At 41.8% G+C, this 13,899-nt stretch overlaps 1 protein-coding gene across 2 annotated transcripts in view; it reads right to left on the reverse strand.

Moving 5' to 3' along the window:
- The window catches only part of tmem131 (transmembrane protein 131), a 31,935-nt gene extending 18,036 nt beyond the window's left edge, over window positions 1-13,899 (reverse strand). For both annotated transcript variants that reach the window (XM_037113567.1, XM_037113566.1), the window contains exons 1-8: window positions 13,560-13,899; window positions 10,216-10,277; window positions 10,034-10,074; window positions 6,302-6,370; window positions 5,125-5,245; window positions 742-858; window positions 526-648; window positions 82-162 (exon numbers count right to left, since the gene is read on the reverse strand). In XM_037113567.1, coding sequence (XP_036969462.1) covers window positions 82-162; window positions 526-648; window positions 742-858; window positions 5,125-5,245; window positions 6,302-6,370; window positions 10,034-10,074; window positions 10,216-10,277; window positions 13,560-13,722 — 777 coding nt within the window. In that variant the 5' untranslated portion in view covers window positions 13,723-13,899. The remainder of the gene's footprint in view (window positions 1-81; window positions 163-525; window positions 649-741; window positions 859-5,124; window positions 5,246-6,301; window positions 6,371-10,033; window positions 10,075-10,215; window positions 10,278-13,559) is intronic.

Below are 13,899 nucleotides of genomic sequence, written 5' to 3' on the forward strand. Positions count from 1 at the left end.
GGGTGACAGTGACTCATCTCATCTTCCAATCAAAAAACAGACTTAAAAATAGACGAAAAACACTTGAGGTGTGGAACTAACCCATAATTTCCCAGTGCCTCCCTGTTGACCCGTGGGGAGCTCTAGATGTAGATCTCCACCACTGGAGTACATCTCAACAACCTGCAGTAAGACACAGAAAAGGAACCCTCTGCATAAACATGAAATCAGTCCACCAACATTAATCAGCTGGTCCACACAAAAGCAAGTCAAAAATGTAAAAAAGGTGCAATATGTAAGAACCGGCAACTTGTTGAGTTCATACTCCCAACAAACAGGAGGCAGCGTATCACCAGAGTAACCGCTAACTGCTGCTGTATGCTGCAGCTAGTTAGCTCAGTTAGCTAGTGATGCACACTGTTGGTGATGTTTACACTCCTTTAACAAGTTAAGTGATTTTTTAAAAAATCCTTTAAATTAGAATTCTTTCATATTGCACCTTTGAAGAAAACTTTAACAGGACAGATTCTGATGGCTGTACGTCACCTGCAGTGGTTCACTGTACGGGTTGTGGATGTGTATGAGAGGTGAGAAGCTGCTGTTTACAGGAACTCGAGCCCCAATGAAGGGCCGCAGTCTGTAGGGGTTTGGGATCCCGACCCCAAAAACCTGCAGGACAGAGATGGAAAAGCAAGATTAGCAAAAATTCCCCCAGTACTAATAATTCAACTTATAATTCTTTATGTTTAATTTGGCCTTTACCTGGTATGTGAACACTCCATGATGTGACGTATTAATAAATAAAGTGTTTTCTACATTCCCAACTACTCGAGCGAGAAACACAACATCAAATGACGTGTTTCCTCCAGGTGGAATTATCTGTGGCAGGAACAGATAAAAAAAAAAAAAAAATAAGGAAATTGGCACAATAAATGATACAGTCACAAACACTTTTTAACTGAATACAGCCTTCAACAGTCTTTCACACGTACTGACCCTCTAACAGCTGAGTTAATAACCCTGAAAGATCTTAACGCTCACTCTCACAACACCTGACCTAAAGGTCCGCCGCAACGAAAACATTACAGCTACACTCTAACTTTAACATTTTGGTGGCGACTGTGGTTGCGAGTAGTGACTATCCAGTGGGTTTTTTTCCTCGAGCCAATCTAAAGCGACATGTGAAATCTGCAGAAACGGCTACAAAACAGAATTTCTTGCTGACTGACAAACATGAAAACGTTGTGTACACAAAACTGGACAGATCCTCTGGTATCATCTGCTGCAGAACGTTCAGAGTGTATAAAACACAGGCTGATAGCGGAGGGAGTAAAAGGGCCGAGGAATTCAGAAAACATTTTTAACATCCACTTCAGGGTGCAGCTGAGTGGGTACAGGCGTGCTGCAAGTGCGGGAGCAAAAAGATAAAGTATAATGGAAAATATTCACTCTAATCTGAACATCACTCAATTATTCAGGCAGGCATTTCAAGCAGGAAGCAAAGCCGTGACATTTTCTAAACACACTCGGTGGCTGTAGGTTCGGTTTCAGAAGTGCATATTTAAATGTATATGTAGCCTGGCTGCTCCTTTGTACAACTAAAATGTGCTACTTCCTCTTTTGTGGCATGTTTGTCAGGTGAAAAAGAAAGTATGACGACATCGGCTTTCCATAAAATATTAGCATAGCATGCACTAATCCTACTCACAATAATATCTGGCCTTCTAGATAAGAAGCGACGAATCTGGTTTTGCAGCTCTTTGCTTTACCACCTAGTTCTGCTTATCAAGCTCATCTGAGAGCGAGGTAACATTTTCATCACTTCATCGCTTCCTGATTTTGGCAGTCAAACAACAATGTTTAAGAAAGCAAAGAAAGAAAAACAAATTCAAAGTATAATACAGGAACAACTGGTTATTCTAAATTTCCCACACAATCAGACATGTCGGTTTACAAGTGAACCAATTCATGGTGGAAATGGAGAAGCAACTAAAAAGAGAAAAAAAAAGAAAAAGAAAACAAAATCACTTGAACATGTCGATGCCACTGGAACGTGTGACCACAGCATCAGAGATCTCTGGGGAATGTAGTCTCTTACTATCTATGGGCGAGAATGCACAGAAGAATCCTGGTGTATAAATAGACGATCCGATGCACATAGAAAACACAAGTGGCACAACACGCAGCAATAGATTGTAGCTACACGACGGTTATATGCAGTTATTAGTTATCTATTTATCAAAAGGTGCAATATGTGAGAAATGGTGTTGAAGGAAGTGTGTTGTGCGACGAGTTAACGAGGCAACTAAGCTCGTCTTCGTTCTTTAAAAGAGAGAAACCTGAATTCAGAAGATGTTTTTTTGTGCAAAAAGGAAAATGTGTATAAGATTATTTACCTTCTCGACATTTTGTGAGATTAATCTGTTTATTGTTTAGACTGAAAAGTGCTGAGGGAGCTTGTGGAGCGTAGCAAACATCTCCCAACTGAATCTATACGAGGCTTAAACCAAAGTGGTATCACGAGGCGGGATGGGCTGTGGCTAGCTGGTTAGCATGCTACCTTATGAAAGATAGATATCATTGCTACATGATACATAGAGGTGAAGGGGCTCACTGGAGATGTGTTTTATCTACCCCGATGTACAAAGCCTTCATGCAAACACATCCCATGACGGAGGACTAGAGGCCTCAGGTTGTTATCTTCTAAACCACACCGACTTCCCTCCAACTGAACGTCTCTGTGAACCAGACGCTAAAAAATGAAAACCAATGTCAGGATTTTAAACTCATGCACATTAATGCCCAGGATGACAGACATCTCTACATGGACTTTTTAACTAAAATGTGTCTTCAATCCTGAGAAAAATGCAACTTCTGTCTGTTTAAAACCAACTTATTTAAGACCTGAGTGTCCTCTCTTGATATAAGGATCATTTTTTATGCCGAGAACCTAATCATGACATGACAAACACGTTTCTTGAGGCAACAACTGCTTACTTAAAAGTCAGTTGTTTAGATTATGTAACGCTACATGTTATACATTAAAAACACAGCTTTCAAGCCAGGATCCAGCTATCTGACTGTTAATATCTGAAAATCATCCTCCTCTACGTGACCTAGTTTATAGAAGCGGTGTCTTCGGGCAACGCATCAGCTTAAACTACAGCGCTCTGCCCTGCTGCCATCTGAAGTATGCAGCGCCGGCAACTGTGCCTAAAGTGACAGAACAGGCCTTTCCTGTAAAGGGAGTCTTCACAGGCAGTGCAGGCGACATGATTTGTTTACAAATATGCCAACATCAGAAAACTTACGCTGGAAAAGCTTCACATTACTGCCTGTGACAAATCACTGAAAGGCAAGTTCTGTTTCTTCTGAGTTTCAGTTACGAGGAAGTGCTCTGACTCTGTTATTTTCTCTTTTAACCGTCGGCAGGATGTGGTGGACCTCTGCTGCTTGCGATCACTTTACACCTGCATTTAAGCATTCAAGTATCTGACCAGTCACACAATATCATGTGCAGTGCTGAAGGGTAAGTTCAACCAAAGATGAAACTTCAGTCAGTATCTGCTAACATCCGTGTCAGGTGGAAAGACGAGTGAAGTTTTGTACAGCACAAAACATTTCTGGAGCTTCACAGCAAAACAGTTTGGCAGCATTCCCCCCGTAAACAGCTGAGGTTGATCGCTTTTTATGGGGTCATGTAAAAAAAAACAACAACAACAAAAAGGGCTCCAAACACCTCATCTGGGATAACCTACAGATAACTCAGATTCCAAATTCAAGTGAAACAACATTATTGACTGTGCTTGTTAAGCTGACACCATAAAAAAAAGCTGCTCAGCCACAAGTGTTAGTGCACACCCCGTGTGAAGCTCGACAGGGTGTCATGGGTGAAACGACGGTATCTTTAAAACTGGAGCCATTTTATGTTTCTTCTCAGTCGTATTTTAAGATTTTAAAAACAAGTCCCCTGTCTATTTCATTCGTTACGAAGAATGCTGACAAACTCTGAGGACTGCAAATCTTCACCTGACTTTCCATCTGCGAGGGAGAGAAGATAATGACTGAAGTTTAATTTATGGGTGAACTTCTCCTTTAACAACTGCCAGCGCTGGAAACAAATGAGAGGGCTTCCACTAAAACCGCCTGCCATCGACACTGGCTACTATTTACGTAGCTGAGCTAATTAGATCAGTGATCTTGCACGGTGCTGGGATCAGCTGCTCGCTGACTGTGATCATAATTCACGGTGGCTGGTCTCACTGTGTTGGCACTGGTGTTTTATTATGTGTTGATACTAATATGATACCATGACAGAGGACGTCTGAACATGTGCTTATCCAGTCATGCTTCATCTAAAACTACAGAGTGGACAGTAGAGACTCACATGGTCAGTTAAACCATCCATGTAACAATCTGAACCAGCAGGTTGTTGGTCTGGGCAGCATGAGGTCACATGACAGTTTTCTGATCCACAGCGAGACACAGAATGAGTCCATCTTCCTCACAGACAGAGTATTTCAGCTGATTTGGACCCAATGCATCCCATTTCTTTGTTTCTAATAAACTCCAATAAAGTGCATGTGTCATGTTTGAAGAATGTGTAAGCCATAACTGGATCATATTGCTGCTTACTTTTCCCAGCCTTGTTTACTTTGTGCTCATGTGCCCATTCATACGCTGCCGCTATTCATCCATGTGCCGCCCCTAGACTTCATTCCCCAGAGAGCTTTGCTGTGGTCGCATGTTTAAATGACACGTGTCATTTGCATGGGGACTTCCTACTTTGTTGTCAGCGTCTGTGCGCTGCTGTTTGCTGCTGAAGCCTCGAGAGGGTTTCTGACTAGTCAGATTTAATGATGGCACCTGAGAGACACTGTGTTTCCGGATCGGTGTCTCTTGTTTGCAATGCATATGCGAGCTTATCACGCTGGTTAATGTTTGAAAAAAAGCCTCGTGGAGCATGATGATCAAATTACATGGTGTGATCAACATGCAGCCACGTGAGTAAAGATAAAGGGAACCTCAAAAGGATAACCTCATAAACCCAAGGTTACATATAACTTATGAGATAAGTATTAGATGTGTTGTGACAACTCACAAATAAATCATACACACAGTGATTGTAAAGCGATGTGTACTCACCCTATTCTGGAAAAAGGATGCGTGAAAATGTGCTGTTGTTGCCGATATTGATATCAAACTAATTTGTTCTGAGCTAGGATTATGTAAATAAACTTTCTCCATTTTTGGCATCCCAACGGGCCTGTAAGAGAAGGAAAGAAGCCTTTGTAAGGGCAAGTAAATGAAAAGAGACTGAAAAGTAATTGTAGAAGATCATATGGATTGAATATTCAAAAAAGAAACTAACATAGTTCTGACAATAACATGAAATTTGAACATTGTGAACAAGTTTGGTGACACATTTCAAAGAGACCTTTTATTCTTTTTTCTTTCCTTTATTGTTTTATATAGTAAGTTTAATAGGTCAAAGTCTGCACCAACTGAAGCTCCTCTCTCCCACTGAAAACACTGCTCCTAAAACGCCTCGTCAGTCGGAAGAAAGACTGAATCCCTCTTAGTCAAATGAGTAGACCTTAGGAAAGTCCTTGTATGACAGCTGAATAAAGTGGATACAGAGTCCTATATGGTTCCTCCAAACACAAGTAATGCAGATATAAACGTGTCCATCATGTTAACTTCTTGTGCAGTCATAATCTAATCCCTATGTTGTTTCTGCTGTATTAGAGGTGGGGTGAGAATTTCTCAAATTCTCATTTTCATGCCCTTCAAACATCCACAGCTGATAAGTGGACTGTTTTTATTGAGGAAGTAGGACACAGCTGGGTCTCTCGCTGTGACTAGGTGGCGGGGTACGCTGCTACTCTGAAGAGCTTCTGAATTGTTTGCTTAACACTGCGTCGCGGTGAGGTAGGCTACGCTCGGAGCCGAGCAATACAACATGGGTGTGCACCTCCTGTCAAAGTGGAATGTGATCTATGAAATTTGGACGAGGTGAAGCTCAGGTGCTGGCCCCGCGATAACTAATTTGGTTTTGTTACGTGCTTTAAAAGCTTCCTCAGTGTCCCTCCGCTTGTTGTTGACCACCTCAGACACCCTCAAGTTTTATATAACATATAATATTTACTGACTAAGCAAAAGTCCACTGGGTTGAAAATGTCTAAAATCTTATCAGAAACAAGTTTCTATTACACTATTACGAGTTGGATGTCTCTTCTAGTTGAAACAATGTGACGTGTGATAAATACACAGATTCTATTAAAACAAAACAATAAATTAACGTGAGAACATAAACACTCACTGTTCGTGAAAGTCCAACATTGGGGGTTCGAAGCGTATAGGTCGGCAGTTCCCACGGTGCGGGGACGTGCTGCAACAGACAGGAAGATGTGAGAGTGGCAGCAGCAGCAGCAGCAGAATAGGAAAAATAGTATCCATGCTTGTGTGCATTTCAAACAAATGAGAGGCTAAACACACAAGCGCAGACACCACAGCCTCTGTGGCCGGGCTTTCCTAACACTAGATTAAGATAGCCAGGGGACCACTCCCAGCAGCAGGGCACTGTTTCCATACTGAAAATCTCAATGAAAATCCATTAATATGGAGAAAAAAAAATAATGAAATGCAGTTCTACTCGTCGCCCTCACAGCGCACCGTGTCTCTCTCGCACAAAGGCGACAACTCATGAACATCGGCTGCACCCGCCTTGTTGTAGCACACAGGCATAACTCACCAAACCTGTTTCACAACAGGTGTACATACAATATCTTAACAACAGACAAAGCCGTCCCTAAAGAGAAGCAGCTCCTCATTGGTGGCGCTGACACACAACAGAAGTATGTAATAAGAGCCACTATTTAAATCTCATGGAAAGAGAAGCTCATCAGTGACACAGGTGGTACATGAGCAATGCTTGATGATGTCTGATGGTTTAAAAAAAGCCTGAATGAATCGTGCTCATTTTATCAAGAATGTATAGAACCGTCGCAGCTGGCCACAAAGATATTACAAGTTTTATTCTTCTATCTTTTGCATCAGAACTGCAGTGATGGTGCCACACACACCACCCACTAACACATCTCTCACCTATAATCAGTCTAACATCACCCTGGAGTCACACAATTTACCAGAGATCAATTACACCTATTTACTACCGAGCCTACGCGTACGGGGGCAGACAATGGCTGCAGCAGCGAGCTCCAATAGCAGAGCCGGCTGGAGACGGGATGGATTTCCATCCCCTGAGGCGCACAGTAATCCACACAGAGCCACAACTGTGCACTGTTCCTCCTAGATAATCTGTCATCTACCAGCCTGTCCTCGCCTCTCTCATTAATATAACAACTACTGACAAAATTCTTGTGGGATTAAGCATTCAAATGGATCCTGGCTGTGAATTCTGTGTGGCCTGTCGCTCGCCGCTTCAGAGCTAATGTGTTGAATGTCGGTGTGTAATTGGAGTAGCCGGCGGAGATCATGCTGAGAGGCCGTGCCTCTTGGCCTCGGGTCTACATATGTCCTGTCGCAGGCTACTTCTTCAGGCGAGTGCGTTTAAAAAAAAAAAAAAAACAGGAACTGTGAAAAGCATTTTAAAATTGCTGTGAAAGTGACCGCTGCATGTTGGCTTTACAAAAGAAGAGCCTGCTAGCAAACAGAGGGGAGATAATAATTAACAGCAGACACCACACACACACACACACACACACACACAAACAGAAAAAAGGGGAAGTTCAAAATTCAAAAAACCTGAATCAACACAAACAGCAAAATACACTCCCCCCCCCCCCCCAACTCAGGGGAGTGGCCACGCTATGCCCGTGCAAGATAACCCTTTTATGGATTTGTACATAGTGTACAAATAGTAAAGGCTCGCCGTCTGCTGCACCGAGACAAAACACACATGTGTAATGTCAGAACGGAGTGCTGATGCTATGTAGACGCTGTGACACCAAAACACTGACTTTTACAAGTGTACTATCTTGTAAACAGTAGTTACTTGTTGGAGCTGTTCTACCTGTTGGTCACATACTTAAGTCCTCCGAAATCTCTGCGATGTGCAGCCAACTTATGGGACTCTTTGTGGTGTGCTTGCACAAAAACTATAGTTCACGCCAGGATATAAGAGTGTGATGTCTGCCTGTGACTGACACTAGAAAGCAAACTACAACTTCCCCAAATCATTCTCCTGCCAGCAGAGCTCAAAATTAACCCAAAATGGTGGAAAAACATACAAGCTGCTGGTAGACTTGCTTCCCTCGCCAGCTTAAACAACAAGGGATGGACTGATTTAGTAATTTTCCAATTACTGTTATCTGTGTTCTGTGTCCAATTGCCAGTGAAACAAATTCAAAAATGTGCTGCTTTGGCTCGGCTGCAGCATTATTTCTCTGTCTGTTGTCACCAGTCTGCCGTCCGCCCACAACACTATCTGACTGTCTGCATCTCTACAAGTAATAGCCAATCAACAGTGAATAATTTGAAACTGCAAGGTAAGTTACTAAAGTTAAGAAATAAATGTAGAGGAGCGGGAGTATGAAGTAACAGAAAATGGAAATACTTTTTCAGCAATTCACAGCAACTTACATAACTGAATAAATAAGCTGTTCTCAGAGGAAAATATGGTCCACTGTTTGAAGCTAGGAAGGTGGCAGGGTCCGCCACATATAAACAGTAAAACAGTATAAATCCGTGTAGTCCTTTAAAGCCAGGTTGTTTATTCAGTCATGAAAACAAAGTTTGTTTATTAACTTTATCTAGGCATTGTTCTCTCTTTTTCTTTTTAAATTCTTCAACACAGATCTTTCTCTTCTGATTAAAATGTCTTCCTCAAATCTATTGGTTATAACTCTTCTGGATTACTTATAATCAGCATCAGTCAAATCCCTTGAAACAACGATGCTAATGTATTGACAATCATCTGCTTCATCAGTGTGGCCACAGAGTGACACATTAGCTTCATGGTTCACTCGGCTAAGTAGCTGTTGCAGCAGAGAGGCGCACTGCGGTCTGGTCTAATGACAGGTGACAGACCGAGAGGTCTTCCCGGCCACTCAAGTCGCCGACAGCACATGTTTCAGAGAGCTGGGTGGGTGGCTGGGTGGGGGGGTTGTTGGTGCATATGAGTGTACAGTGCAGTTTTAGCAGCATCTCTGTTCTCTTCTACTCTGTGGCTGCTGGTCATGTTAAAGCTGGGAGCATGATAGTGTTCTGCTGCTGTTCTGCCGTGTCAATTCAGTTCAACACCTCCTCAAGCTATATAAACCAAATCACTGTGAAGTTTGTCTAACAAGAGGAGACACTTCAGCGTAAACGACTGGTGGTTGACTTGTAGTGCACAGACATGTGGGATCAGTTTATTACTGATGTCATTTTCAGCTGAAACTGTGACTAAAGATGTGTAGTAAACACGGTGGTTCAACTTATCTGATGCTTTTCTCGTGCTGATTTAATGCACTGTGTTGCTTTGCTACCGTCTTTGATATCTACACAACAGCACATCTTGGGCTAGTTTTGGGTAAACTCAAGCTGTCACTTTCTCTGAATATTTGGAAAGAATCAATCATGTATCAATACATGAATTACATGTATATTATTTGAAATATAGTTTAAAAAAGACCTTTAAATCGTGTGTAAGAAAGCTCATGTTGTAGAGGTTTTCTGGTCGAATGTGACTGTTCAAATCTCAAAATATGACTCTGTATCTTTCATATCAGCTTGTGTTGGTTCATTTACATGCATATAACTTTATCTTTTGTTATAAATGAAAACGAGCGTCGACACCACAAGATAATGTATATACCGTCTTCAGTGGCGCAATAAAAATAATTGGACATCCACTTCCACAAAAGGAATGCAATCCAGGTGCGGTAAATGATTAACGCAGTAGATGCAGGATAACAACCCCTGCTAACCTGGCTATAGCCACACAGATATAACGGCATTTAACTCTGCAAACATGCCTTTGTTTGGTGTTCATGGTGCAAAGGGTCAGGGTTGAGGTTAAGTGAGTGGAAGTGAAAAAGAGAAAACTTACCTTTGTTGATGATATAAACTAAAATCAATGTCAGACTCCGCCTGCAAAATGAACAAAGACGCAAGGTTTTATTTAAATGTGATTTAAATAGACAGTACATTATTACATTCAGAGGTCAATCAACAGGTAGAAGTCATATTTTAATGACAGCAACAAAGAGGAAATAACATAGTAGCACATACCTGTAAAAGTCTTCCCTCATCAAAATGTAAAACTTCTAGAATTGTGTCCGACTGAATGAATGCTGCAAAAAAAAAAAAAAAAAATGACAGGAACTCATGAGTATGATCACAAGCATCAAAAAGTTCAGCAGCCTCAAAGTTTTGACATTTAAAAGGGTGAAATATGTAAAGAGTGTAGTTGGACCTAATGATAATCTGTGTATTGTGTTGCAGAAGTTGGTGTGCTAACCAGCTAGCTCTGTCCCGTCCCAGTCTAAAGCTCCTGTGCTAGCAGTGTAACACTCCCCCTCAAAGTCAGCTACAAAGCTGACTGAGCTAACTAGCTAATAGCAGCTACAGTTAGCAGCAATTAGTGGTTACACTAGTAATATATATTGCCTCCTTATTTGTTTTGCATATTTACCTGACAGGTGGTTGATTCTAACACATAGCACCTTTAACTCCACCTCCCAAATCTCTAAAGTCTCCCCTGGCAGACATCATATCTTCCTGAACCACAGAGTTTTATGACTGGTAAAGATAACTCCAGACTAAAACTTCAATTTCTTGTAACTTCAGGGCAGACAAGAGACAGATCGGGGCTGAGATCAGAGTTCACATCCTGCTCTACACCGTGCGAAAGTCTGGTGTGTAATCCACAGTGTACCAAGAGAGGAAAGATATCATCAGTCACCATGAACGCATGACACACTTGGCTGGTTGAGGATGTTAGGTGTCAGACCACAGAGCTCTCAAAAGTACACACTCATGTTCTATAATTTTGTGCTAGATGATCGGAGCATTCCTTTGTAATCGCACTATTATCAAACAGGATTTTAAGGATCGCATGTTTCATGCTTTAACTGTCAAGTTACTCACTCAAAGCATGAATCTACAAGCTTTGAGAGCCTAAACTCCAACTCAGCACTGTTACGCTTTCACTCTACTGACAGGCTTTTCACCTGACACCACCAAATCCCACAGCTTGTGCGGCGAGATCGGCCCTCGCAGATCGTGTTCACAGCTCACACTGTCAGCACAGGACCCTGTTGGTATGTTGAACTGACAAACTAAACTGCTGCATTTATTTAACAACCATCTCACTGTGGCTGTGAAGTGTGTTTGAGGTTAAAATGCCACAGCGCACACAGGTGATCTAATCACTTCAACAAGTCTGTCTCGTTTCCTTCACAGATTTCACCCCTGACATTCAGTGAGTACGTCTAGCTAACATCCGAACTGTGGAAGAGATTCTGGTCTGAATTTTTCCGTGTCCTCTTTTAGAATAACTTTTCCTACTGTACCTCAGTGGAACATTTAAGATTAAACAGAGGGAAGCCATGCTGACAGTTACACTGGACTGAATGAAGTCTACATAAAGTGAAATTGAAAAAAGGCTCAATTTGTAAGATATTTAATACAGACTTTGGGGTTGGAAGACCAGACCGGCCACCAACCGAAAACATCAGAAGAGGACGAGTCTGGAATGAAACTCAATAACGATCAAATATCTTACAAACTGGACCTTTAAATGGGCAATATGTAAGATTTTTAGTTGTTAAAAAACTAAAATTATCAACAGCTTTTAAATAAATAGTAGTTTTGACATTATGAGGTCTCTGCACTGTGATGCAGAGATAGTTGTTTGTTTTTGTCCAGTTTTTGTTTTGATTCGAGTATTAATTCAACAGTCAGTTCTTACATATTGCATCTTTAAGTCAGAAGCATTATTTCTCTGATCATACAGCATTAAGCATGACATGATATGAAATTTTCATATTATGATTATCCTGTCTAACATGACTGCAATTCACAATTTTATCCTAGTAATCATCAAAACATTTTGTCAGGAAACTTTTTTTCAGTTAGTGAATAACAATCAAAGAATGTCAAGTAGGTCATCATAAAGGATTTCGGTTTTTAGTTTGGAGTCTGTAGTATTTACACACAATTAACTTGGTTTTGTGAGGGATACAATGTGCAAGCCGAGCCTTCAGCCACGATGACAGGTGTAGGCGATTCAAAATGAAACAGGAAACCAACATGGGACTGTACATCAGTGACAGAGACAGCTTTTCAAGTTATTAACCACCTCCATTCACAATTATCTGATAATGAAAACAACGATTCATGAATGAACTAATCAACACAACAAACAGGACAAAATTCATATGCTCTTAGCTAAATCTGTCTGAAGCATGAATTAACAGCCGGCCTATTTGTCACCTCTGATCACCAAATACAACTCTGAGTTTCTCTGCGATTGTCAAACTGAAAGCAAAGGAAGCTGGAGGGTTCGATCATTTCTCTCCTTGATCACAATTCACAAGCCACTGCTCCTGGCGTGGGCCTGTGTCAATCTGTACAGATAGCTGAAGCAAGTGAAGCACACATAGCAGTGATCTTATTCACACTGATTCAGTTTGCTGAGCTCGCAGTGTTGACTTAGGAACTGAAGTGACTTCACAATGTTTGCCAATTAATCCGTTCAAGTGCACTTCTTGGGAGACAAACGCCTGGATCGTGTTGCAAGTTTCTCGGAGCCCATGTAAACAATTTATCGGCGACAGACACGTTTCAGAGTTGGCACGGCTTATCCTGGACGTGGACTGCAGCTGTCCGCTCCCCACTGGTAGACTTATCACTGTGACCTGAACAAGATCAGTGGATCTGACAGCTGGACACTTCAGTCCGCTGGAGAAATAACATGCGGCTGTCATTTGACCAGCGGGACCGATCGCTGCTCAGCTGGGACCTTAAAAAACCATAACTCACAGCCACGTTTACAGTCACCTGACTGATTCAAACATTTCCTTTATCGAGCCCAGTATGAGGAAGTAGAGTTAGGTGCCCTGCCAGCGACATGAATGCAGTGGTGCCATTTATACATTTGCAATCTGACTTATCTCTTCATTCCAATGCATTAAGATCACACAGCAGATGATGTCAGCTAACATTAGTACTAGCCGTGATGCTAACAAGCTGCCCTTCCGCCTCTGCCTTGTACTATTTTGTATGTTTGTTGGGTTGTGTGTTAGCCTAACTTAGCCTTATATGGAAGGAATGACAACATAACAAGCTACACACGGAGCTAGTAACGTTAAAAGGCCACACAGAGCTAACTAAAGGCAACACATTCATTACCAACTGACGCTATGTTTTTAGCCCCCCCATGAAATCTTGTCAATGGCAAAAGAGAAAACAAAAACAAAAAAAAACAAAAACACTACATTTTAGCAGTAATGTTAGCGGGGTAGCAGGCTAGCTGTGATAAAGTTGGCCCGCAGAGGTAACCTCAACCGCACACTTCGTAGAAATGTCTACGGAAGTTAGCGCTAGCTAACGTAGCCAGCTAAGTTACAAACCTTGATTATTGGCCCGCGTCGTTTGAATAAAAGCAATAAATAACATCCTCAATAATCCGATACATGGCGCTCTTGTTCTTCTGTGAGAACCCGGGGCTCTTTCTCCGCTCGCCATGCTGCAGATCTTTCTGTTACGATAACAACCGAGCGAGTGTGCGGACATGCCCGTGTAAACCTCTGCTGACTCTGTCAATCATAGCCGTGAAACTCGGGAGTCAACTGAGCAGAAGCTAACTACTGAACAGGACGTTGGCCTCTCTTCTTCTTCTTCTTCTTCTTCTTCTTCTTCTTCTTCTCTTCGTCTCTTCTTCTTCTCTTCTGCTGCTGCTGCTGCTGCTGC

This window comes from Acanthopagrus latus, chromosome 11 (genome assembly GCF_904848185.1).
Source record: "Acanthopagrus latus isolate v.2019 chromosome 11, fAcaLat1.1, whole genome shotgun sequence".
NCBI lineage: Eukaryota > Metazoa > Chordata > Actinopteri > Spariformes > Sparidae > Acanthopagrus > Acanthopagrus latus.